Genomic DNA, 25064 nt, shown 5'->3' with positions numbered 1-25064 from the left:
TACCAGTTGGGGGGCGGGCAGTAAATCGCCGGACCAACTGGGCCTCAGTTTCCTCTGCGAGCAAGGGGAACAATCAACCCGCCGGCGGGAGATCCCGGTGGAGGGAACAGACTAACAAACTTTAGGATCTGCAAGACTTCTCCTCCTCATTACGGCCCCCACCCCCCAGCGTGGGGCACACAGTAGGCGCTCCGGAAACGCTTTCCGAAAGGAGGAACGGGCCACTTCCTGCCCCCCAAGCGGACCGTCCAGACCAGGGTCCCAGCGCTCCTCTCCGGAGGCCATGCGGCATTCCTGCGGGCGGGGGTGGGCGCAGGAAGAAGGTGCCCTCCCGGCCCCGCCCCCTCCGGGCGCGGTGGGCGGGGCCAAGCCCCCAGCCGCCGAGGGCCCGCCCCGCGGGGGGTGGGCGTAGCGCACCGCGCTCCGCACAAAGTTTGTTTTCTCCCTCCGGGCGGGTGGGGGAGGGCGAGCGGAGCGCCGAGGGGAGGAGAGGGGATCTGACGTCAGGCCGCGAGGTGCTTTCCAGCCGCGAGCTGTCAGGCCCGAGTGTCAGGCCCGGCAGGTACGCGGCGCACTCCCCCGGCGCCCCCCGCCCCCTGCCGGGACGCCCGGGACCAAGCCCGAGGCCTCGTGGACGGAAAAGCCGCTGGGGGAAAGTCAGTGCGGGGCGCCGGAGTTGGGGGGGCCGGATGGGGGCGGGGGGGCGCGCGGACAACTTGGAAAGTTTCTTTCTCTCGGCCCGGCGGGGGAGGGGGCGTCGTCCTAGCGCGTGCGATTGTGGGTGTGTGAGCCCGGGTGTGTTTGTGAGTCCCGACTTTGGTGTGCTGGTGGGGGCCAGTCGGGGTACAGGGGGGGCGCGGCTCTCCCGCCCTCCCCCCCTCCTCCCGGAGGAAGTTCGCTCGGGGCCCCTTGGTGGTGGGGGGGACCCAGCTCCTGAGGATCCCACCCCGGGAGAGGGCCGCCTCAGCCCCGGGGCCGGGGTTGAGCGCGCGGGGGGCGGGTTTGTTTGGTTTCAAAAGTGCACGTTGCTAACCGCCGGTCGCCCCCCCCTCCGCCCCCCGCCGCGGCCGAGCCGGGGAGGGGCCCCCCGAGAGTGACAGCTGCGGGTGGGGGCAGCGGGAAGGTCTCGGAGCTGGGGGGTGCCGGGGAGCCCGCGCGAGTTCCCTTTTCCTTTGGAACAAAGGAAAGTCTGTCTCTGAGGCATCTGTCACTCCCGGGCGGGCCAAGGGAGCGGGGCGCGTGGGGCCGGCGACCCGAAGAAAGTTTGTGCGCGCCGGGTCCTTCGGGCCGGCCGAGTCGGAGCCGAGCCTCCCTCGAGGAGGGGAAGCGCGCCGTCCCCGGGGCAGGGGGCGGCCAACATGGAGTCTGGGCGCAGAGCTGGTGGGGGGGGGGCGGTGCGGAGGTGGGAGCCCAGCCCCCTCCCCTCCCCCTCCGGGCCGAGTTCGGAGCACAAAGCCGAGCGCGCAGGCTCGGCCGGCCCCGCGCCCCGAAGAGTCAGCCAGCGCCGAGCGGCGGGGGAAGGGGGGTGGGAACCAAACTTTTTCCTGCCCCGGGACAGACACGTGAGTTTTCTTTCTTCCCGAGCCCCCGCCCCACGGGGGTGGCGGACCCGCCGGGGAGCCGAAGCGCCGAGTGTGACGCAGGGTGGCCGGGGGGGGGGGGCGGCGGGGGACGAGGGGTGCCGGCTCCCCGACCGCAGGCCGATTCCCCCGCCGCCCCGGGAGCCATGTGCTCCGACTCGGGTCTGGGCCGCGGGGGAGGCTGCGCGCTTTGTGTGAACTGCTGGGAACGCCGCGCGAGGGCTCGGCCCGGGGGAGTGTCGGCCGAGCTGCAGGGAGTTGTCAGAAAGTCGATGCGGGAGTGCTTGCAGGTCCGGCGTCGTGGAGTGGTGCCCCGGGTGTTGTGTTCAGAGGGTGCTGCCGCAGGCCAGTGAGGGTAAGAACTGATCTCTGGTGTGATGCCGTCGGGAGTTTTCCCAGTTTGAGAGTTCGTGGCGGGGTGAGTCGTTTGGAGTTCTTGGGTGGGCGTATATCCAGGAACTGGTTGCGTGGTACCAGTTGTTCGTGCTGGAGGTGGGATTTGTAAACTGTGTGTCTGCTGGATTTGTCGGTGGAAATCGTGGGGGTTCCAGGACCTGAGCGATGGGTTGGTGCCAGTTATCGGAGTGCTGTTAAGAGTTGCCTGGTGTGAGGCTGGGTGGGAATGTGGGGTGTGAATGTGGCGAACCTCCCGGCTTGGGGTTTGTGAACGGTGTCTGCTGTATTTGTCGGTGTATATCATGGCTGGGGCGCAGACACTGCGGTGGGGAAGTCTGTGCAGGGTCATCTCCGCAGGCCACCCACTGGAACCCTGCAGACTGGGATTTGACTGGCAGCCAGGGTGGAATTTGTGCAGATCACCTTGGGTAAACTCCCAGCCTGCCAGGGCTGCATCCTTGCCTGAGCTCAGGTCCTGACTGCCCTGGCCAGCTAAACCTCAGAAACCTGACCTCAGAAAGCAGCCTGCTGTTGGTGCTCTCTGCGGAGTGGCATCTCTCACCAGTGCCTGTCTCACCTCCGGGTGGCCTGGCTGGGAGAGTAGACCCTTCCCTCGAAAGCCTGGCCTAGCCAGCCCAGATATCTGGGCTCTGGCCCAAGTCGAGGAAACAAAACCTGGGAGATGCCAGAGTCTGCTGGCCCAGACTGCGAGGGAGCTGTTAAAAGGCTGAGGAGGGAGGAGCCTTGAGATTCTGGCATCAGCTTGTCCTGGAACTTTTGGTTTTAAAAATGTAAATCTCTTAGTGCCTTTTCGAAGGAGAACTTTGGGCGGGGAGGGTGCGGATGAGCAACTGAGTTGGGAGTGTCTAGGGAAACACCTTCCTTCCATTGACAGAAGACTAGGAAGCCCAAGCCCAGAGAGGGAAGGTTGGTTGCCCCAGGTCACACAGCCAAGCCCAAGGAACCAGAGCCCAGCCTTTGCTCATTTTTCTGGATTTTTGAGGCACTGATTGCTAGGGTTTCCAGACTCCACACTTGGGAGACCTGGGAAGCAAAAAGGCATGGGGGCGGGGCAAGCTATCAGGGTCCAAACCGTGCTCCCATACCATATCCTGGAGGTCAGATCCCCTCCCCCCCCATAACAACTTGATTGAGGTATAATTCACATACTATACAGCTTACACTTTATTTTTTTGGTTGCACTAGGTCTTCGTTGCTGCCTTGGATGGTGGGGGGGCTTCTCTTTGTTGTGATGCGAGGGCCTCTCATTGTGGTGCCTTCTGTTGGGGAGCCGGGCTTAGTAGTTGTGCACGGGTTTAGTTAGTAACTCTTCGGCATGTGGGATCTTCCCTGACGAGGGATCAAACTTGTTTCCCCTGCATTGGCAAGTGGATTCTTATCCACACTATACCACCAGGGAAGTCCCCAGCTTACACATTTAAAGAAATCAATCAATGACTTTATTATCTGGAAAAGAAACTTCGTACCCTTTAGCGATCACTCTTCTATCCTCTTCCAGCCCATTCTGAACATTTCATAAAAATGGAATCATACAGTATGTGTTTTTTGTGACTGGGTTCTTTTACTTAGCGTGGTATTTGCAGTTTCATGCATAGTGTAGCCTGTATCACGACTTCCTTTTTACAGCCAAATAATATTCTACTGTATTATGGGTAGACCACATTTCATTTATCCATACATCTGTTGGAGGACACTTGGGTTGTTTCCGCATTTGACTATTATGAATAATGTTACTATTAATGAATAATGTTGTACAAGGTTTTGTGTGGACATGGGTTTTCACTTATCTTCATAACCAGCTACCTTAGGCGTGAAATTACTGGGTTCCATGGTAACTGTTTAACAGCCATAGCATCTTGGATGACTTTCTGAATCTCTCTGGGCCTTCGTTTTTCTTATCTATAAAAGGATGATGATATTACTGTCTCCCTCACAAGGGCATGTGTGAGGACTGAATGAGATAACAAATGTGAAGTGCTCAGTACAGAGCACAGAAAACAGGCCTCGGTGGTAGCTGTCATTACTCTCTGGTTCTATTTATTAATGATCTGCCATTTGTTTCAATAGTTTTTTCTGGCCTGATGAACTAGAGGCATTTTAGGCTCTTCTTCTACCTTGCCCAGGCTTTGGTGTGGCCTGGGACTGAGTTTCGATTACCCCATTTTTGGCGTCCCAGGCTCTAATGACGTGCTGAGGAAAGGGTCACAGGCAGCGCATGGTAATAATGTCCCCATTCCTTCTGTCACCTGTTTCAGACTTGCCTGGGGTCGCGCCTTGCCCCTAGACACCATGTCAGACAGTGACCTGGGCGAGGAGGAAGGCCTCCTCTCCCTGGCAGGCAAGAGGAAGCGCAGAGGGAACCTGCCCAAGGAGTCAGTGAAGATCCTCCGGGACTGGCTGTACCTGCACCGCTACAACGCCTACCCCTCAGAGCAGGAGAAGCTGAGCCTTTCTGGACAGACCAACCTGTCGGTGCTGCAGGTAAGCAGAGGGTCGCAGGAGACTCAGGTTCTGGTCCCATCCCAGGCCTGTCACTGACTCAGCTGTGTGGCCTTGGGCTGGTCACCTGCCCTCCCTGGGCCTCAGTTTCTTCTTGGGTCAGGTGAGAATAGCCAGCCTTTCTGCCTCACGGGAAGACAACTGCATGAAGACTTCACAGCTAGATTTCAGATTCTGGAGTGTTCTGAAGAGGCAGGGAATTGCTATTAATGTCTGGATGTCATCATTAATGCAGGAGGCCAAGAGAAGGGGAAAAGGCAGTGAGTGTCTGGGCTTTGGCCTCTAGCCCCAGACTGGTGCTTCGATGGCAGTTTGGTTTCCAGGGGCAGCTGGTGATCTGCAGATTGGTTAAAAAGGAGTTGGAATCACAGTGAAGGAAAGGGCAGAAGGGAGAGGTTCTGGGGTCAAAACCCCATTCTGCCATGCAGGAGCTGTGAACCACACTTTGATTTCCCATCTGTAAAGTGGGGTTAGACTGCCTGACTGAACTGCTGTGAGGAAGAGATTCAGAACTGGCTGTGAAAGTGCTCTGTAAACCACAACCATGAAGATGCTCAAAGGAGCCTGATACCCACTTTTGGTCAGAGTGAGGGGAATTAGCTACTTTGGATTGTCCCTGTTGCCAACCTGCAGGTGTGTTTGTTGTTTTCATGATGCTGAGGTAAGACACCGACCCAGAGCCGGCCCCCAGCTTAGCAAAGGCCCATCTCCATGCCCACCGCCTCCCCTTCCACGCCTGTTCTTCCCTGGCCCGTTACTCCAGCCCATGGCCCTACCTCTTTCCCTTAGCCGGCTCCGAATCTCCCACATCTTCCAGCTGTTTTCCCTCTTCTACAAAGCCTCATGGTGAGTATTCAGCCCTCTGAATTCCTGTCACCTGACTTTATACCCTCTGGGCAGTGGTTAATCGGAGTCTGTCTGTGAGAAAGGCTCTAGAGTTACAGACCCTGACTCAGATCCCATCTTCTCCACAAGAGGAAGCCTGGACCTTGGCCAAGTCACTGCCTCCTCTCTGAGCTTCGTGTTTCCTCATCTGAGAAAAGGAGATGTTGGGAGCACTTTGATAGTAGGTCAGGGCGCGAGACCGAGAATTCAAGGCTTACTGGAAGGTGTTTGGCAAGGGCGGTGCTTCTGCTCTCCCTCTCATCCTCTCCTAGATCACAGGTCTTGCCCAGCAGTTCCGAGACCCTCTGTACCGACAAGCGCTATATGCTGGCGGGGCCCCAGAGAGGATCCAGACACAGGCCTACCCTGGGCAGTGTCTAGTTTGGGATGGGACAGCGGGGGAAGACCTGGTCCCTGATGTTTGGGAGAAGTGATCACCGCTGGGACAGATGGCAGCAGAGATGAGGGCAGGGCTTCTGAGCAGGCCTGGAGCCTCAGAAGGCCTCCCAGAAGAGGTGGGCTTTAACTCACAGGATATAGAACAGCACAGGCCAAAGACAGGCACCTAAGAGCCAGGATTACCTAGGAAGCCTCCTGCCAGTCTTCTGCCCGTAGCCTTGTCCCTCCTGTCTCTCGGGCCCTTGAACTCTGCAGCCTCCGGGCCATCTCCCTTGGTTTCTTTTTGGCCTCTCTTGAGCCTGGCTTACTCTGGCGAAGCATCTTCTCATGCCCTCATGCTCTGACTCCCCAGCCTAGGGTGGAGGCCGCTGCTGTGTATTCCAGTAAGCCTCTACCTGTGCTGCTAAACCACCTGTCAAACTTTATTGAAATTGCTTGTTATCAGGGACACTATTGCTCAAGCCTGAATCATGTATTGGCCTCTCTTAAAGAAAATATTTTTCATGGATTTGCCTACCTCACAGTGTTGACTTGAGTAATTTTTATCACATTCTTTAAGCATGTACAAACATAAAACTGGGTTTAAAAAAAACCAAAACTTGGTTTGCTGTTATAGACAACTGTAAAATAACCAGTTTTCCGAGGTAAAGAAATGTGAAAGGAAGGCGGTTCCACCCAGCTGCGCTGCTGTCAAATGGTGGGTGCCTGCTGTTGGCTGCGCTGTGAGCGGGGGACCAGGCGCTGCCTGGCTCGAGCTGAGCACACCTGCGTGGCCAGGGCCACGGCACTGCTCCTTGTGACCAAAATGGAAACATAGGACCAAACCGTGCTTGTGCAGAACTCGTGGGCCCCTCAGATGCCACACCCCCAGATCCCTGCACTCCAGAAATGTAGGTCTGGGACACAGATTAGCTGCTGCAGACTGGAGGCTTCTGCGGAAGGGCCGGCTGGGTCTCGGCATCCCCTGGTGGGAGGGGTTTCAGAGGTGGCCAGCCGGCACTAGAGTCACGCCGAGAGTTAAGGAGCAGTCTGGACCGTGGTGGTCTTTTTTTTTTTTATTTGTTTGACTGCATCAGGTCTTCGTTGTAGCATGAGTACTCAGTAGTTGTGATGCTTGGGCTTAGTTGCCTCACAGCATGTGGGATCTTAGTTACCCGATCTGGGATCGAACCTGCCTCCCCTGCGCTGCAAGGCAGACTCCCAACCTCTGGGCCACCAGGGAAGTCCCCCGACCGGCGTTCTTGATGAAAACTGTACTGTGAATCCCAAGCAGCGCCAGCCGTACACCCCTTCTTAAAGGTCTCACTGGCACCCCAGATTTCCTGACTGATAACACGTAATTTCTCCAAGGTGGATCCTTTCTTCTCTAAGGAGTTCCCCTTGATAGCCCTTTCTCAGCTCGTTTGGTCTCACCAATCCCTATACGTTTGCTGTTGTTTAGGTGCTCAATCATGTCTGACTCTTTGCGACCCCACAGACTGTAGCCCACCAGGCTTCTCTGTCCGTGGAATTTCCCAGGCCAGGATACCGGAGTGGAATGCCATCTCCTTCTCCAGGGGCTCTTCTTGATCCAGGAATTGAACTGGCGTCTCCTGCGCCGGCAAGTGGATTCTTTACCACTGGAGCCACCAGGGAAGCCAGTGTTTCAGGAATATGGCTTCTCTCCTACCCTGATTCAGCCTGGATCACCTGTCGCTCTTCTGCTGAAAACCCTTCAGTGGCTGCTGTGCTGATCTGCGTAGCAGGCCTCATCTCTGGCCTCCCGTGTGCCTGTCACCCTGATAGATAACCAGACCCCTTTGCTCCCACCCCTGACCAAGGAGACTCCTGACCCCAGAGGAGCTCTGTGCTTCCACAGCACCAGGACTGGTCAGCATTTGGAATTGACTTATGGCCTTTTTTAAAAAAAATTGATTGGTTTATCTGGCTGTGACTGGTCTTGGTTGCTCCATGTGGGATCTATTTCCCTGACCAGGGACTGAACCCAGAACCCCTGCATTGGGAGTTTGGAGTCTTAGTCACTGGTGCTGTGCTTAGTCACTCAGTCTTATCCGACTCTTTGCCTGCCAGGCTCCTGTGTCCATGGGGATTCTCCAGGCAAGAATACTGGACTGGGTTGCCATTCCCTTCTCCAGGGGATCTTCCCAACCCAGAAATTGAACCCAGGTCTCCGCATTGCAGGCGAATTCTTCACCCTCTGAGCCACCAGGGAAGCCCTGAATGATTTTTAGAACAGTAAACTCCAGAAGCCTAGTCTTATTTATCATATATCCTAAGTGTTAGCTTAATGCCAGGTATCTGGTAGGTGCTTAGTAAATAATTCTTGAAGTGACAAAGTGAAGATTAAACTGCTGGAAATGTCAACAGTGAGGACTTCTAGAAGTACGGAAATGCAGTAGCTCCTCAACCAGGAAAAGTTGGTGTAAGCCAGTCCCTGGAGGCATCTCTTTTTCCTGTATTTAATTTTTAAAATTTCCATTATTTATTAAGAACATTTGCAAATAACCGCAAAAGTAAGAGAATATTGTAATATACCTCTGGCATCGGTCACCTGGCTCCAGCCAGCATCAACATTTTGCCAAGCTTGTTCACTCCCTCCCCGGGGACATCCCTTTTGATTGTCTCCTTTAACTGGCCCAGGAGCAATCTCATTAGCAAGTCAATGAGTCATTTAACTATCTGGTTTGCTGCTACTTGTCCCCGGGCTAGGCAGTTGCAAAGGTAAAAGCAAAAAGTCATTTGTGAAGGATTTTCACAGGTCCCAGCGACACCCTCTAAGCCCACATATTGCTGTTCTTTCTAACTGTTCTAAGGGGCTGCCTGCTGGGGAGGGAAGGTAAGCATGGCAGGGAGGGGTGGCCCGTTTCCCTCCACCGTGTGGAGTATTGATGGGGGTGTGCTCTGTGCGGGACCTGATGCTGTGTCCTGGAAACACCACAGTAGGCTCTGCCCCCCCACCCCCCAGGGGGAGGGAAGGCATGACTCAAAGGACTAAGGATTCAGTGTAGTTATTACCAGTGTGGTGTCAGCTGAACTGCCCTGGTAGGCCAGGCTTCTCTCAGGAAGCTGAATCTGACTGGAATCCTGACAGACTTGAAGGATCAGGGAGGTGGGGTCAGCAGTCCCTCTGGTACTTGTCTTGGGCCAGAGGGGAGCCAAAGCCATAGTGATCTGCTGCGTGGCCAGGGGGTGGCCTGGCCCTGCCCTGGCATGCATAGGCATGACCCTATGAACTGCAGCCTGCCAGCCTCCTCTGTCTATGGGATTTCCCAGGCAAGAATACAGCAGTGGGTTGCCATGCCCTCCTCCAGGGGATCTTCCCAACCCAGGGATCGAACCTGTGTCTCTTACATCTCTTGCATTGGCAGGCAAATTCTTTTACCACTGAGCCTTTACCATTCGAAGCTGCTCTCTTTACTCCAAAAGGCTCCAAAGCCAGGCTCCCTTTTTCTTCCTGCAGGTAACCACTGTCTTCCCACCTTCAGGCTTTTCATCTGTGTGGTCTGTTTTGTTTTCTGAGCTTTTGTGTAAAGCTTTTTTGCTTAAATACGGGGTTTGGTCCACTAGGACAAGTTAAACCAGTGGGCTAAACCATTGGTTCTTAAGCTCGGGTGGCAGAATTCTAGAAAGCTTGCTTAAAAATACACATTCCTGATTCCACCCTCCCCTATCCCCCATCTATAAAGCAGAATATATAGTTTTTAAAAATCACGCTTGAGGTGATCTAACCCAGCCAGCTGCCTTTAGGAGCACCCAGATAGGAGTGGTCACAGCTCAGGTGGAGGGACCAGATGTTTGGGAAAGGTCTCTCTGCGTCCTCATTCTTTCCCCTCTTATTGCTTCTGTCTTTCACAGTTGAAAAGACTTCCTAAAGTTAAAGCACTCCTGGGACTTCCTGGTGGTCCAGTGGTTAAGACTCGGTGCTGCCAATGCAGGAGACCTGGGTTTGATCCCTGGTTGGGAAACTTAAGATCCCACATGGTACGTGACACAGCCAAAAAAATAAAAAGCACTCACTTGCCTTCAAAAGACCTACTCTGATCCTCATGGCCTTCATCAGCTCCCGAGTTCCCCTCCCACTCCCATTTGCCACAGTGATTCCTTCTGTGTCCTTCTTCTGGGCCACTGATTAAAAAAAACTTGTGACAGGGCAGCAGCCTTTCAGGCAGAGCCCTGCTTTATGGTAGGGACAGTCTTCAGGCTCCCAGCCTGTGTTTTTGGCATATCTATCATAGATTCACCTTGGCATTCTCCTACCCGCTCCTCAAGGACCTTGAGCTGGGGCAGGTCACGTGCTTTTTTTTCCTCCTGATCTAAGCTTGGGTTGAGCAGCCAGAGGGAGCTGCAGAAAATCCACACAGCCCGTTATCACGGCTGGCATGGTGGTACACTCAGGCCTTGGGTCCTTCCCCCGCCTCCCTCAGCTGTGCATTTCTATCGCATGAGAAGACAAAACAGACAGTAAGGAGGCTGCCAAGTATTCCGCAGGCCGGGGTGAGCCTCGGGAGGGGGATGTTTTTACGCTGTTCGCTTCTCAGAATTAGAAGCCAAAATGGGAGGTGCAGCTAGAGGCTAGGTGCCCATGCATCTGCTGGTAAAGCCAGGCTCCCCTCCACACGACTGTGCTCAAAACAGAAACACTGGTCCCTTGCTTCTCTCAACCCTGGTCACGTTTCTTCTACATCCGGGATAAGGGGGAGAGGTGCAGTGCTCTCCTGGGGCACAGGTAGATGGGAAGGCAGCTGGAGACAGAGATGAAAGCCTCTGAGCAAGGACGAACAGCCTCGGGCTGACTGTCTTCAGTTCTTCACCTGGTTATTGCCTGGAACCAGGCTATTTGGACCACATCCCAGCCTTTGCACTTGTTACTGAATCTCTCTGATCAGGGCTCTGTTTCTTCAACAGCCTAAATAAAATGGAGCTCATCACAGAAGCTGTCTCATAAACTTGTTTAGTCACTAAGTCGTGTCCTGATTCTTTTGTGAGCTCGTGGACTGTAGCCCCACCAAGCTCCTCTGTCCATGGGATTTCTCAGGCAAGAATACTGGAGTGGGTTGCTTCTTCCTTCTGCAAGAGATCTTCCCAGCCCAGGGATCGAACCTGTGTCTTCTGCATTGCTGGCAGGTTCTTTACCACTGAGCCACCAGGTAGAAGATTAAATGAGTTAGTTCGATGGGAGATGTTCAGATCAGCAGCGTGGTCATGTAGAGAGGAGCCTGGCTTTACCAGCAGATGCGTGGGCACCTAGCCTCTAGCTGCACCTCCCATTTTGGCTTCTAATTCTGAGAAGTGAACAGCATAAGAACACCCCCCTCCCCAAGCTCACCCTAGCCTGCGGAAAACTTGGCAGCCTCCTTACTGTCTGTTTTGTCTTGTTCAACAAGTGTCTGCTTTTAGGATTATGTTGATGACTTTCAGGTCTCCGTTTTGTTCCTCTGTTCAATAAGACATAGCAAATGAGAATGAGAAGAACAGGAGAGCCCCTAAAGCCAAAAGACCTGGACTTGAACCCCAGCTCTGTACTCGGAGGCGGTATGACTCGGGGCACATTCTTTCATCTCTGAGTTCCGGGTCCCTCTAGTACATTGGGAATGCTGCTTACTACCGTCCAGGCTTGCTTGCAGATTAAATGTATCATAAGTGAGATGGTTGGCATGGTACCTCATATCAAAGTCCTTACTTCCTTCATCCTCTTAGCCTGTTCAGTCTTAGGTCTCCCTCAGGGCTCTCCTGCCACTGCAGCCAAGGTGATGGAGGTGATGGAGTGAGCAGCTCAGCCCCTGTCAGCTGATGGCTGTTGTCATGTGTGTGCTCGCTTGTACTGAGAGGACCAGAGAGGTAAGGCGGAGTAAATGAGAACCGCAGAGGCAAGGTCCTTCTAGGCTGGAATGGAGAGGAAGAGAAGCCACGAGAAGGCTTTGGCTCTGCCTTGCCCAGGAGTGTTCCCAGCCTGACAGGACCTGGAGTCCAGTGCCGCCCTTGGGTCACCTGTAGAGCAAGTGTGGCTGCTGGGCAAGGAGCCATGCCAACTCCAGGCGCCAGCTCTGGTCATAGGTGGCTATGCCTTTGACTGAGTAGTGGTACTCAAGGCCTTGCCAAGATATGAGCCAAGAAAGGTGATGGGGTAGAAACTGGTACAGGAGCCCTGAGGAGCCTGGGCCTTTGGTCCATTACCTGTAAGAGGAATGTTAGACATTTTTGCAGCCCACACAGTTCCCAGCATCTCAGCACAAGGCAGGTGTGTGTGTGTGGAGGGGGGGGGGTCCTGTCATTTCCTCCCCCTACAGCAGCTGCTACATGCTCTGTAAGTTATCTGTTGATAAACTAGGAGGAGAGAAAAGACAGGACCAGGAGAAGACTTAAATTGAAGAAAGTAGGGAAAACCATTAGACCATTCAGGTATGATGTAAATCAAATCCCTTATGATTATACAGTGGAAGTGACAAATAGATTCAAGGGATAAGATCTGATAGAGTGCCTGAAGAACTATGGACAGAGGTTCATGGCATCGTACAGGAGGCAGTGATCAAAGCCATCCCCAAGCAAATGCAAAAAGGCAAAATGGTTGCCTGGGGAGGCCTTACAAAAGGCTGAGAAAAGAGAAGTTAAAGGCAAAGGAGAAAAGGAAAGATATACCCATTTGAATGTAGAGTTCCAAAGAATAGCAAGGAGAGATAAGAAAGCCTTCCTAAATGTTCAGTGCAAAGAAACAGAGGAAAACAATAGAATGGCAAAGACTAGAGATCTCTTCAAGAAAATTAGAGACACCAAGGGAACATTTCATGCAAAGATGGGTACAATAAAGGACAGAAATCGTATGGACCTAACAGAAGCAAAAGATATTAAGAAGAGGTGGCAAGAATACACAGAAGAACTATACAAAAAAGACCTTAATGATCCAGATAACCATGATGGTATGATCACTCACCTAGAGCCAGACATCCTGGAATGCAAAGTCAAGTGGGCCTTAGGAAGCATCACTATGAACAAAGCTAGTGAAGGTGATGGAATTCCAGTTGAGCTACTTCAAATCCTAAAAGATGACGCTGTTAGAGTGCTGTACTCAACATGCCAGCAAATTTGGAAAACTCAGGAGTGGCCATAGGACTGAAAAAGATCAGTTTTCATTCCAATCCCAAAGAAGGGCAACGTCAAAGAATGTTCAAACTACTGCACAATTGCACTCATCTCACACACTAGCAAAGTAATGTGTACGTGAACCATGAACTTCCAGATGTTCAAGCTGGATTTAGAAAAGGCAGAGGAACCAGAGATCATATTGCCAACATCCACTGGATCATAGAAAAAGCAAGAGAATTCCAGAAAAACATCTATTTCTGCTTTATTGATTATGCCAAAGCCTTTGACTATGTAGATCACAACAAACTGTGGAAAATTCTGAAAGAGATGGAAATACCAGACCACCTTACCTGCCTCCTGAGAAATCAGTATGCTGGTCAGGAAGCAACAGTTAGAACTGGACATGGAACAACAGGCTGGTTACAAATCAGGGAAGGAGTACGTCAAGGCTGTATATTGTTACCCTGCTTACTTAACTTATATGCAGAGTACAGCATGAGAAATGCCGGGCTGGATGAAGCACAAACTGGGATCAGGATTGCTGGGAGAAATACCAATAACCTGAGACACGCAGATGATACCACCCTTATGGCAGAAAGTGCAGAGGAACTGAAGAGCCTCTTGATGAAAGTGAAAGAGGAGAGTGAAAAAGTGGACTTAAAACTCAACATTCAAAACGAAGATCATGACATCCGGTCCCATCACTTCATGGCAAATAGATGGGGAAACAATGGAAACAGTGATAGACTTTATTTTCTTGGGCTCCAAAATCACTGCCGATGGTGACTGCAGCCATGAAATTAAGATGCTCGCTCCTTGGAAGAAAAGTTGTGACCAACCTAGACAGCATATTAAAAAGCCAGAGACATTACTTTGCCAGCAAAGGTCCATGTAGTCAAAGCTATGGTTTTTCCAGTAGTCCTGTATGGATGTGACAGTTGGACTATAAAGAAAGCTGAGTGCGGAAGAATTGATGTTTTTGAACTGTGGTGTTGGGGAAGACTTGAGAGTCCCTTGAACTGTAAGGAGATCCAACCAGTCCATCCTAAAGGAAATCAGTCCTGAATATTCATTGGAAGGACTGATGCTGAAGCTGAAACTCCAATACTTTGGCCACCTGATGCACAGAGCTGACTCATTTGAAAAGACCCTGATGCTAGAAAAGATTGAGGGCAGGAAGAGAAGGGGACGATAGAGGATGAGATGGCTGGATGGCATCACCGACTCAATGGACATGAGTTTGAGTGAACTCCAGGAGTTGGTGATGGACAGGGAAGCCTGGTGTGCTGCAGTTCACGGGTCACGAAGAGTTAGACACGACCGAGCGACCGAACTGAACTGAGGAGAAGAACCAACAGTGTGGAAACTGGGTTGGGCCACTCACAGTCGAGGCCGCTTCGGTGGTTAACCGTGGTGCCCTGGCCTTGTGGGGTCAGCCCTGCCTGCTTCTGTCTGTTCCGTACACCATGCCCTTTCCTGTCTCTCAGGCCCTTGACATTTGCCGTTCCCTCTGTCTGGAACATTCTCCCCTCAGCTTTCTGTATGGCTGGCTCTTTATAATCCGTCAGGTTTCAGCCTTCCCATATCCTTTATCTACAGAAGTCTCTCTTATCCTTATATACTACCTTTTTATTCCTATCTGTTTGCTTCCTGGCACTTCTTGGCAGTGATGGTGATGTTTGTTCACTGCCAGTCTCCACAACCAAATGGACTTTAAGCTCCAGGGGACAGAGTGTGTATCTGTTTAATTCACAGAAGCATCCCCAGCACCAAGAACTGGCCTGGCACACTGTATTCACTCCGTAAATACTGAGTGAGCACGAAGTCCTGAAAGGGAGGGCAACAGGAAGGTGAGAAGTTCTAACTTGACCATACCAGTGAATAAAATAAGCTGGGCTTTGGGACTCTGGTATCCTGAGAGAAAGATGCCAGAGAGTAGGGGTTGTTGTTCCTCCAGATCCAAAGGGCCAGGCTTAGGGAGCCCTGGCTGGAGGTGGACTCCTGCCTGACTTCTTCAGGCTCAGCTTTATGTATGTTCTTGAGTAGAATGGGAGTTGATCAAACACACAGAGCTGATAAAACCGTTAGCAGAAAATTGTGTAGATGTATGGCCCATAGGGTCGCCAAGAGTAGGATATGGTTGAAGTGATCTAGCATGCAGACACGCACACACAGTGCTTAAATGGCTACTGCTGATGAACCCTTCTCAACGAAAACACCTAGAAACATGCCTAGATGTGTGGGTGTGGACCACGCTTCAGCCATTGCTTCATCACCAGCACGTTCCCACAGTCTTTCTTCTCTGCAGTACTTCGTGTTAGCGGGAAAGGGATTCAGCCTCTTTCCTCCAGCAGTAGCTCCTCCAGTGGAGGGCAAGAGGGAGAAGGACATGGAAAAAATGATAAGGGGTTGTATTTGCCTGTTTAAGGAAAAACAGGTATTTATGAGCTTACACCAGCTATGCAGCTAAGAAACTGTTTCCTAGTCTAATCCATAGCTTTTAAAATAATGCCCAGGTGAGCTGTTACAGGATTGATCGTGTTTCTCCAGGCTGTTAGGAGCAAATGAGAGGAAAGGGGATATGAGAGGCTGGTGGTGTAGATGCCAGCAGTCATGCCATAATTAGGTGCCTTCTCCTCGCGGGTGTACAGAAACTGTTCACACTTCCTAATCAATTATCTGCCCTCATGGTGTCATTCATTCAAATATAAAAAACTGTTAGGCCCTACAGCAGCTGTGGTCTTCCCTGGTGGCTCAGATGGTAAATAATCTGTATGCAATACAGGAGACCCAGGTTTGATCCCTGGGTCAGGAAGATCCCCTGGAGGAGGGAATGGCTGCCCAGTCCAGTATTCTTGCCTGGAGAATTTCATGGACAGAGAAGCCTGGCGGGCTGGGGTCGCAGAGTCAGATATGACAGACCAGCTCACACACTGCAGCAGCTGTAGGTGAAGAGATGTGTTTTGAAACCATGTCCTCTGTCCAGCCCAATTTAGATCAGCCAAGACTTGTAAGAGTAGGCCTTCTCCAGGTAGAGAAGTGGGTGTAGCAGAAAGAACGAATGTCATGTGCAAAAAAGCATGGAGACTTTTTTTTTTTTTTTTCTTTTTTAAGCACAGGGCCTCAGCAAAGGCTGGTGAGCAATTTCACACTGAAAATTATACAAGGGCTGGAAAGATAGGCCATGAACAGGGGAAGGGTTTAATACCCAGTCCCAGGAGTCTGGACCTGATCCTATAGGTGGTAGGAGACAAATGGCAGTTTTCTAGGACAAGAGTAATAGTGTTGCATTTTACTTTACTTTTTAAAAAATATTTTATATTTTAGGTGCATTTGGTCTTAGTTGCAGTACACACACCATCTTTGTTGTGGCAGATGGGCTCTGTAGTTTGAGGTACATGGACTCTAGTTGAGGCGCAGGCTCAGTAGTCATGGCACGTGGGCTTAGTTGCCCTGCAGTATGTGGGATCTTAGTTCCCCAACCAGGGACTGAACCCACGTACCCTGCATTGAAAGGCAGATTCTTAACCACTGAACCACCAGGGAAGTTCTGGGATACTGCATTTTAGAAAGTGACAACCAGTGGCAAGGCTGAACTGGAGAGCTGTGAAGCTGGGGACTATGAAAAAGAGTCCAGACAGATACAGGACTGGGTGCTGGACATGTCCTGGCTTTGCAGCATACCACTTCACAGGAAGAATCGTCATGCCTTATGCACAGGCCCAAGAGGATTGATCTAAATCAGCTCGACAGGAATGGGGTCGAGGTTCATGGTAGCTTTTCCAGCAGCATGTACGAAAAAGGATTTACGTATGTTGGTCAAACGCACATTCAGCTAGAACCACTGGCCCTGGTTTTGCTTGGAAACAGTAACTTTTCTTCTACTTGAGAGTCCCGTAGTATCTCTGTGCCTCTTTCCCTGGCCTACAACAAGACTGTTCTAGAATCTCAGGAGTGAATGAATCACCCTTGGTCGTATCCCCTCTTCTTTCATACATCCATATCCAACTGGGTACCAGTTTCCCAAATAGATCAAACATTTGTCATCTTATCATCATCTCTCTTAACCTAATTTGAACTACTAAAACCTTTCACTCTGCTTCCACTCTTCTCTACATCACAAGTCACTTCTTTGCTTAAAACCCTTCTACAGCTCCCCATCACCCTTAGTATAAAGAATCAAGTCCCCACCATCAGAGATAAGTAACCTCTGGTTTCCCCTCTGAGTTCCATCCAGGCAGGATGGCGCCTTCTCTGAGCTGACCTTGCTGAGCTTCTCAGAGGCACTTTGCTGCCACCTAGTCTTTTCAGAGGTACATCCCTCCCGATTGAATGCTCTTCTCTCTGGCCTCCCACCTGACCTGCTGCTTTTCCTTCACATCTCAATTTGCGAGCCTTGTCCTCAGAGACCACTACCTTGAGTCCTCGCAAACTTGACTGGGTCTTCCCACTGTTGTCTCCAACAGCACTGCCGTCCTGTCCCTTCATTGGCTGGATCATGGTTGCATTTTATTTTCATTTATATGATTTCTTTTTTAACTCTCCCCAACATCTGTCTGAGGGCTACAGTTGTACCTGAATTGTTTGCTGTGTTCCTGGGGCCTGGAACAGGGGCTTTTTAGCTGGTTTTGATTGAGGAATCTGATCCCAGTTTCTCATTCTCATTCCAGATCTGTAACTGGTTCATCAATGCCCGACGGCGGCTCCTCCCAGACATGCTTCGGAAGGATGGCAAAGACCCCAACCAGTACACCATTTCCCGCCGCGGGGGCAAGGCCTCCGATGTGGCCCTCCCCCGAGGCGGAAGCCCCTCCGTGCTGGCTGTGTCCGTACCGGCCCCCACCAACGTGCTATCCTTGTCCATGTGTTCCATGCCGCTCCACTCGGGCCAGGGAGATAAGCCAGGAGCCGCCTTCCCACAAGGGGAGCTGGAGCCCCCCAAGCCCCTGGTGACCCCTGGTAGCACACTCACCCTGCTGACCAGGGCTGAAGCTGGAAGCCCCACGGGCGGACTCTTCAACACACCCCCGCCCACACCCCCGGAGCAGGACAAGGAGGACTTCAGTGGCTTCCAGCTGCTGGTGGAGGTGGCGCTCCAGAGGGCTGCGGAGATGGAGCTCCAGAAGCAGCAGAACCCATCACCCGCCTTGCTGCGCACTCCCATTGCCTTAGTCCCTGAAAACCCCAAGTAGGCATCCGCCAGCAGGGGTGCTCAAGGTTCGAGCCCGCTGTCCTGGGTTTCCATTCTGGTTCCCCTTCCCACAGAGGGTTTTCTTTGGATCACTGCCAAACATCAGGATCATCTCCTCTGTCCGGAGGTCTTCAGCAGGAAGACACCAGCCGGTGTCACTGCGCTGTGATGGGACCTCTCTGCTGACTCTGCCGTTTCTCTAGGCCTCCTCGGTGACGAGACCAAGACGTGGGAGACAGGCATGGTGCTGCTGCTGCTGCTGCTGCTTCAGAGAATCCCCAGGACGCCTTTGTTCCAGCCTGCTTTCCTGGGCTAGGCATGGGAAACCGGCTTCGTTCAGACCTGTGCTGGGTCCAAGTTGCCCCTGACAGGGCCTCTTTTTGTTAAGCCAAGTGTGGACATTCCAGGTTCATAAGTGTGAACAAAAGAAAAGAGGTACTGATCAGATGTAACAGAACCGAGTCCAGTTGGATGTTTAGGTTTTCGCCAAACTTTGTGTTTATTTTTCCCTCTTTGCTGTGGTTTGCATGAGCAGGCGTAGTTAAACCCGGTGTGGGGAATGAGAGTGAATTGCCTGATGGAGCCTGATGAGCTGGGGCTAGTTCACCACTGCAGCTGGGGATTGTTTTACAAGGAAGGAGTATTTTCATTTGCGGGACCATCTAAATCTCTGCAGATTTCCAAATGGTTGTTTTGTTGTTGGTTTGGTCCCGGTCCCCCACCTCCAAAAAAAATAGCAAAAACACTTTCATGGGCTTTGGCTTTTCTGCATCATGCACAGAAGGGGATCAAGCCACACCAGAGAGGGTCCAACAGAGAATCCGACCAAACCTTCTATGTGCAGAGCAGAGGAGGAGGATAAAAAGAGGTGTTTTTGGGTTTTTTTTTGTTTGTTTGTTTGTTTTTGTTTGTACTGTATGGTGGGGGTGGGGGTGGGGGAGGTAAGCTAGACTGAGGCAGTGGGGTGGTTTGTTTGTTTTTTTATTTCCCTCTTTAATTTTTTCTTTTTCTTTATCCTTGAAAGCTTCACCCCGTGGCCTGAGTTTTGAATTCCTTCTAGGAACTTGGCTTAGTGGGGCCAGAATGTCAAAGTTCCCTGTAGCTCCTGCTTGGAGAGAAGTGAGCCATCTACTGGTCAGGAAGCCCTTAAGTGGGCAGCTTTTCCCATGATGGTGGCAGGAGACTATTCCCGGAAGAAACGTGGGATGGTGCCCCGCTGCTGCCTGTGGACCTGCCTTGGGAGAGGCTGGGGCTAGAAGCCGGTTATGAAGCCTGGTCTCTGTGAGTGTCTCTTTGTTGCACCTTTCTGTAAATCGGAGCTGCAGAAGCCCCTGCCCTGAACTTCACAGTGAGAAAGATCAGTTAAGTCTTATTCTTTCTTCCCCTTACCCTTTTTTTTTTTGCTGTTTTATTGCTGATAGCATTCAACAGCAATATACCCCCATCTTCTAGTATATCCTAAGAAACACTAATCCTAGGTTATAGCTGAAATATTTTTGTTATGAGTAACTTTGTTAGTGGGCCAAAAGACAGGTCAGGATACTCAGCCTGTAGTTTCCTGAAGTTGCCAGGTTGGGCACAGGAGCACAGTTGCTGGGTGTTGGCTGACTGGGGCGAGCCTGGCCAGGAGAAAGGCAGCAACATGTGTTCTATCCTTCTGGGATGATTTCCTGAAGACAACAGGGAGGCTCCCCAATTTCTGAGTGGCTTGGCCCACCCATTGCTGTAGGAATGGGGATTGGTTAAGAGAGGGAGCTCTTTCTCTGTTAGCAGGCGAGTCTTCTAGGCTCTCTCTTCCACTTCCTCTCCTCTCTGGGCCCTCTCCTTGCATGTCCCAGGGGGATCAGGGACCCTCACCCTCCTGAGGCCCCGCTGGGGAAGAATGAACATGGCAGCTTCAGGGTTAGTGGAGGCTGCTGCTTGCCCGGCCTCTACCACCCCACCCCGTGTCTGAGCCCAGGTCTGGCGTGACTGTTGCAAAACTTGTAGCAGGGGACTCTGGAAGTGTATTGGGCTGGGGGTGGGGGGACTTGCCCTTCCCACAGTGCACTGAGCAATAGAGGGCGGTAAGGGGTGAGGGAGCCGTGCTGCTGAATTCTGGTTGGCATTCCCCCCTTGTACACGATGGGGAGGCTGGGGGTGGGGCAGGCTCTGCTTGGTCTGGTTGTGAGAGAAGCCTGGAGGAGAAGCACAGTTATCCCGTTGAATTATTTGAGCGAAAAACTACTGTAAATAACTTGTTTTTGTCTTTTGTCAAATAAAGTTGTCTTTTTGTTTTTGTCTTTGTTTTTCAAAGCAGAAAAATGATTCACTATGACCCTGGGCCCAGCCTGGAGACGGGACAGTGGCTGAGTTCTTACTCTGCCTTAGCTCTTTCACCCTCTCTCTAGTAGCTGCTTTTAAGTGTCATGTACTCTGTGTTTCTGTTTCCTGGAGAAGGCTATGGCACCCCACTCCAGTACTCTTGCCTGGAAAATCCTATGGATGGAGGAGCCTGGTAGGCTGCAGTCCATGGGGTCGCTGAGGGTCGGACACGACTGAGCGACTTCACTTTCACTTTTCACTTTCACGCATTGGAGAAGGAAATGGCAACCCACTCCAGTGTTCTTGTCTGGAGAATCCCAGGGATGGGGGAGCCTGGTGGGCTGCCATCTATGGGGTCGCACAGAGTCGGACATGACTGAAGTGACTTAGCAGCAGCAGGCCCCAACTGCGTTCCGTATCTTTTTAATTACTTACTTATTTTGGGTTGTGCTGCGTCTTCATTGCTGCACGAGGGCTTTCTCTGGTTGCAGCTAGCAGTGGCTACTCACTAGTTGCGATGCGGACACTTATTTATCGCTGCAGTGGCTTCTCGTTGAAGTAATGCAGACTTTGGTAGTGACCCACAGGCTTAGTTCTCCTGCAGCATGTGGAATCTTCTCGGACCAGGGATCATTCCCACGTCCCCTGCATTGGCAAATGGGTTCTTAACTACTGGACCATCAGGGAAGTCCTGTATCCTTTCATCAGTGTGCAGGGGGCATCTGTATCCCAAGCTGGACCAGCCTTCCCTGGGGTCAAAAGTTCCGCTTTGGGGATGCTAAGCTATAAGGAGATGGGGAGCTGGCAGCTTTGTCGTCCTGCTGTCCTAATGAGGAAAGAGGGTGACGACAGTGTGAAGCCAGCACAGAAAGCAGCAGGGACGATATATGGACTCTAGTCATATCTAAAACCAGCACCATCTCTGAAATTCCCTATTATGTAAGCTAGTAAATTCCCCTTTTTGCTTAAACTAGCTGTGTGTTGCATTTCTGTTATGATGAAATGACTTAACAACCCAAACATTAACTCTTGTATACACTTAATATTCACCAAAAAATGAGATGCTCTTCTCATAGCTAAAGAAATGGGATTTGTTAAGTTACTTGCCCAAACTTACACAGCTAGTGCGGAGTGAAACCAGGGTATGAATTCAAGTCTCTCTTGGCTTTAAGGTCACTCTGAAGTCAGTCTCTCCTTTATGTAAACTAATGATGGATGGTTCACTGCCTGCTGGCATCCAGCTATCTAACATGGTTTGAGCTAAGCACTAGAAGTTTCTCTCATTGAGCCAAATTGGCTTACTGATTTCTCCCCAGTACACCTAGATGTACCTAGATGGAGGACGTCTAATCTCTACCACAGGTCAGTTGTCAGGAATTTGGAAATGGAGTCTCCCTGCTCAAGTTCCCCAGATTACAGTGCCCCAGCTCCCTTAGCCATTTATCCAGGGTCCTGGTTTTCCCACTTCCCTGTCAGTATCCCTCAAGCTGGACAGTTAGCCTTGGGGTTTGGCAGAATAAGAACATGCTAGAAGGACTCAGGGGCTTCCCTGGTGGCTCAGTGGTAAAGAACCTGCTTGCAGTGCAGGAGACTCAGGTTTGATCCCTGGGTCGGGAAGATCCTCTGGAGAAGGAAATGTCTACCCACCCCAGTATTCTTGCCTGGGAAATCCCGTGGACACAGGAGCCTGGCGGGCTACAGTCCACAGGGTTGCAAAGGGTCAGATATGACTGAGAGACTTAACACTTTCAGGGTACAATTTAGGACTCTGGATTGTAAAAGGACACTTTAGTTGGGAAGCTGCAAATGTGAAAGCTCCCAGAGGAGAGGGGCCAAGTATGCCTTGGTCTGGCTGTAACCCTTCTGTGTTAGCCCCTGAAACTTTAGAGAATAAACTCAGGGGAGATGTGGAAATAATCATCCCTACTGCCAGTGTTACTGTTTGCCAAAGCATTCCTCTGTGATCTAAGCCTGGGTACAAGTTCTGGCTCTGTCACTTAATTAGCTGTTATGACCACAGGCAATTTGGTCTACTACTTCCAAGCTTCAGTTTCCTCATCAGTAAAAAGGAACAGTAATACTCATCTTTTCGGAGAATGAAATAGGATAATCTCTATGTTATTGTTCTTACCTGGCTTCTCAGCACAGGGCTGAGAGTAATACAGAACGATTAAGGTAACTTGCCTAATACCACACAGCTTCTAAGTGGCAGAACGGGGACTGATGGCCCAGAGAAGTAGTCCTAATGCATCAAGAGAGCTTACAAAGGTGCGCAGACCTTACCCGCAGAGAGTCCAGGAATCTGCACCCTTCAGTGATGTCAAAGAAGATTCTCTTGCTGCTGCTCCAGGGACCTGATCGTTTATAATCAGGGTTCTGATTTACCCTAGGAAACTGTTGGGTTGGGAAGACAGCATATCATCTTTCAAAGTTACAAGGTGAGAAGAAGGCTACCACCAAGTAGTCCCCTAAAACCATTCGACTTCTCAAAGCTGTAGCGGCCTGAAGGTTAAGTGTAGCCTTCTTGAGATGGTCACTTTCATTACATAAGTAGTCCACATTCACTACAAATTTTAAGTAAAGGTACAGTAATCTCCCACCCATAGTTTTACTTTCCACATTAATTTATCCATGGTCAACCTTGGTCTGAAAGTATTAACTGGAAAATGCCAGAAAGAAACAGTTCATGAGTTTTAAATTGCATGCTGTCCTGAGTAGCATAATGAAGTCTCCCACCCTCCAGGCCTGGAACCTGAATCATCCCCTTATCCTGTGTGTTCATGCTGTATATGCTGCTCACCCCGCCTGTTACTCAGGAGCCTGCTCGCTTATCAGATCCACCGTTGCTGTACTTGTGTGCTTGTGTTCAAGTCACCCTTATTTTATTTAATAGTGGCCCCAAAGTACAGCAGTAGTGATGCTGGCAATTCAGATATGCTCTTCCTGTACCTCATTTATAAATTAAGCCTTATCGTAGGTATGTACACGTAGGGAAAACATAGCATACCTAGGATACCCCACAGTTTCAGGCATCCACTGAAGGTCCCGGAACACATAACTCTGGATAAGGGAAGGACTACTGTGTACAGGAGAGGAGTTCAGTATAATGACTAAGATCCCAGCCAGCTTTGAGAGAAAAACAAATGTATGTAAAACATTTAGTAAAGCTGGCACCTGGTAAGGGATCAATGGGCTTCCCAGGTGGCACTAGTAAAGAACCAGCCTGCCCACGCAGGAGACAAGAGGCATGGGTTCGATCCCTGGGTTGGGAAGATCCCCCTGAGGAGGGCATGGCAGTATACTCCAGTATTCTTGCCTGGAGAATCCCATGGACAGGGGAGCTTGGCAGGCTACAGTTCCGTAGGGCTGCAGAGTCAGACACAACTGAAGCAATTTAACCTGCACACATGCGAGGGCTCAAAAATGCCAGTAAAATATTTCTTTTAGGCAAAAAGAAGAAACTCGGGCCTCTAGTTCACAACCAGTGCTCTCTTCACAGCACCTTAGTTCTTCCCCACCAGGGCACCTGGTTTCTGTGATTCCATCTGTTTCTCTCCCCTCAGAGCACATCTCCCTCCAAAGCCTGCTACAAGCAGCTGCAGCGTTACAGGGGCTCAAGTGAGCGAACACTCTCGGTCCCAAGAGGGACAAACGTTTAACTGGTGCTAAAAAAAAAAAAAAACAAACCCAACCTCACAAAGCCAAAATTTCTCCTTCCAAATCTGACTCTTCATCAAGTTCTTTTCCATCTTAGACCACCCAAGACGTTTATTTTAACCAGATGGATCCACTGGGTTTCAGCCAAATTCCCCACTTCCTAAGATAAGGAAAGCTTTGGGTGAAAGGAAGAAAGGGAACCAATCTCAGTGCCATGAATGCCTTCTAGGCAAGGACCTTCCACGCTGCCAGCTTGGCTTTGTCTGCTCCTAGAAGGCTAAGGGGCTTCCCTGATAGCTCAGCAGGTTAAGAATCCTATAATGCAGGAGACCCGGGTTCCATCCCTGGGCTGGGAAGATCCTCTGGAGAAGGGACAGGCTACCCACTCCAGTATTCTTGGGCTTCCCTGGTGGCTCAGACAGTAAAGAATCCCCCTGCAATGCCGGAGACCTGGGTTCAATCCTTCAGTTGGGAAGATCCCCTGGAGGAGGGCATGGCAACCCACTCCAGTATTCTTGCCTGGAGAAATCTCCATGGACAGAGGATCCTGGCAGGCTATAATCCATGGGTCACAAAGAGTCGAACACGACTGAGAGACTAAGCACAGCACAGAAAGATAAGAGGAGGAACACAGATGAGGTTTAAGATGCCTGTTGGACCTCGAACTTAACCAAGTGACCTTGGGCTGGACTGCAGGATCTAAGCAGCTTTCCAAATAAAACTTCTGTGACACTGTCCTCCTCGCCCGTAAAGATAAATGTCGTGAATCTTGAGGTTCCAATCAGAGCTTCAAAATACGATACAATATGACGTATAAAGAATTAACTCTTCTTAGGGGGAAGAAATTATCTCTGCATATGGTATGATCAGTATGTAGAAAACCCGGAAGATTCTAGACACAGAAAAACTGTTAAACTAATACATGGATTCAGCGATGCTATAAGATACAAAAATCAGCTATTTCTCTGCAATGAGATACCTGAAAAGGAGGGGCTTCCCTGGTGGCTCAGTGGTAAAGAATCTGCCTGTCAATGCAGGAGACGCAGGTTCCA

At 51.0% G+C, this 25064-nt stretch overlaps 1 protein-coding gene and 1 long non-coding RNA gene across 7 annotated transcripts; one reads left to right on the top strand and one right to left on the bottom strand.

The window, feature by feature from the left end:
* The first annotated feature begins 6 nt into the window (after positions 1–6).
* TGIF2 (TGFB induced factor homeobox 2) lies at positions 7–20332 on the top strand. 6 transcript variants are annotated; one of them, XM_044927687.2, is made up of 4 exons: positions 7–323; positions 4253–4478; positions 5286–5342; positions 17531–20332. In XM_044927687.2, the coding sequence occupies exons 2-4, from the start codon at positions 4287–4289 to the stop codon at positions 18050–18052; spliced, it is 771 nt and encodes a 256-aa protein (XP_044783622.2). In that variant the 5' UTR covers positions 7–323; positions 4253–4286; the 3' UTR covers positions 18053–20332. The 6 variants fall into 6 exon arrangements, with proteins under 6 accessions (XP_044783622.2, XP_025119313.3, XP_025119312.3 ...); XM_025263528.3 differs by lacking the exon at positions 7–323 and adding an exon at positions 408–562; XM_025263527.3 differs by lacking the exon at positions 7–323 and adding an exon at positions 496–656.
* Positions 20333–20892: 560 nt separating this feature from the next.
* Positions 20893–23548, bottom strand: LOC123329173. Its single transcript, XR_006544406.2, has 3 exons — positions 23156–23548; positions 22639–22749; positions 20893–21000 (listed from the first exon to the last, which is right to left on the bottom strand). It is a non-coding gene; the product is annotated as an uncharacterized LOC123329173 (long non-coding RNA).
* Positions 23549–25064: the final 1516 nt, after the last annotated feature.

This window comes from Bubalus bubalis, chromosome 14 (assembly GCF_019923935.1).
Source record: "Bubalus bubalis isolate 160015118507 breed Murrah chromosome 14, NDDB_SH_1, whole genome shotgun sequence".
Classification (NCBI taxonomy): Eukaryota; Metazoa; Chordata; class Mammalia; order Artiodactyla; family Bovidae; genus Bubalus; species Bubalus bubalis.
Note: the sequence above shows the minus strand (reverse complement) of the source record. Positions and strands in the feature narration are given on the sequence as shown.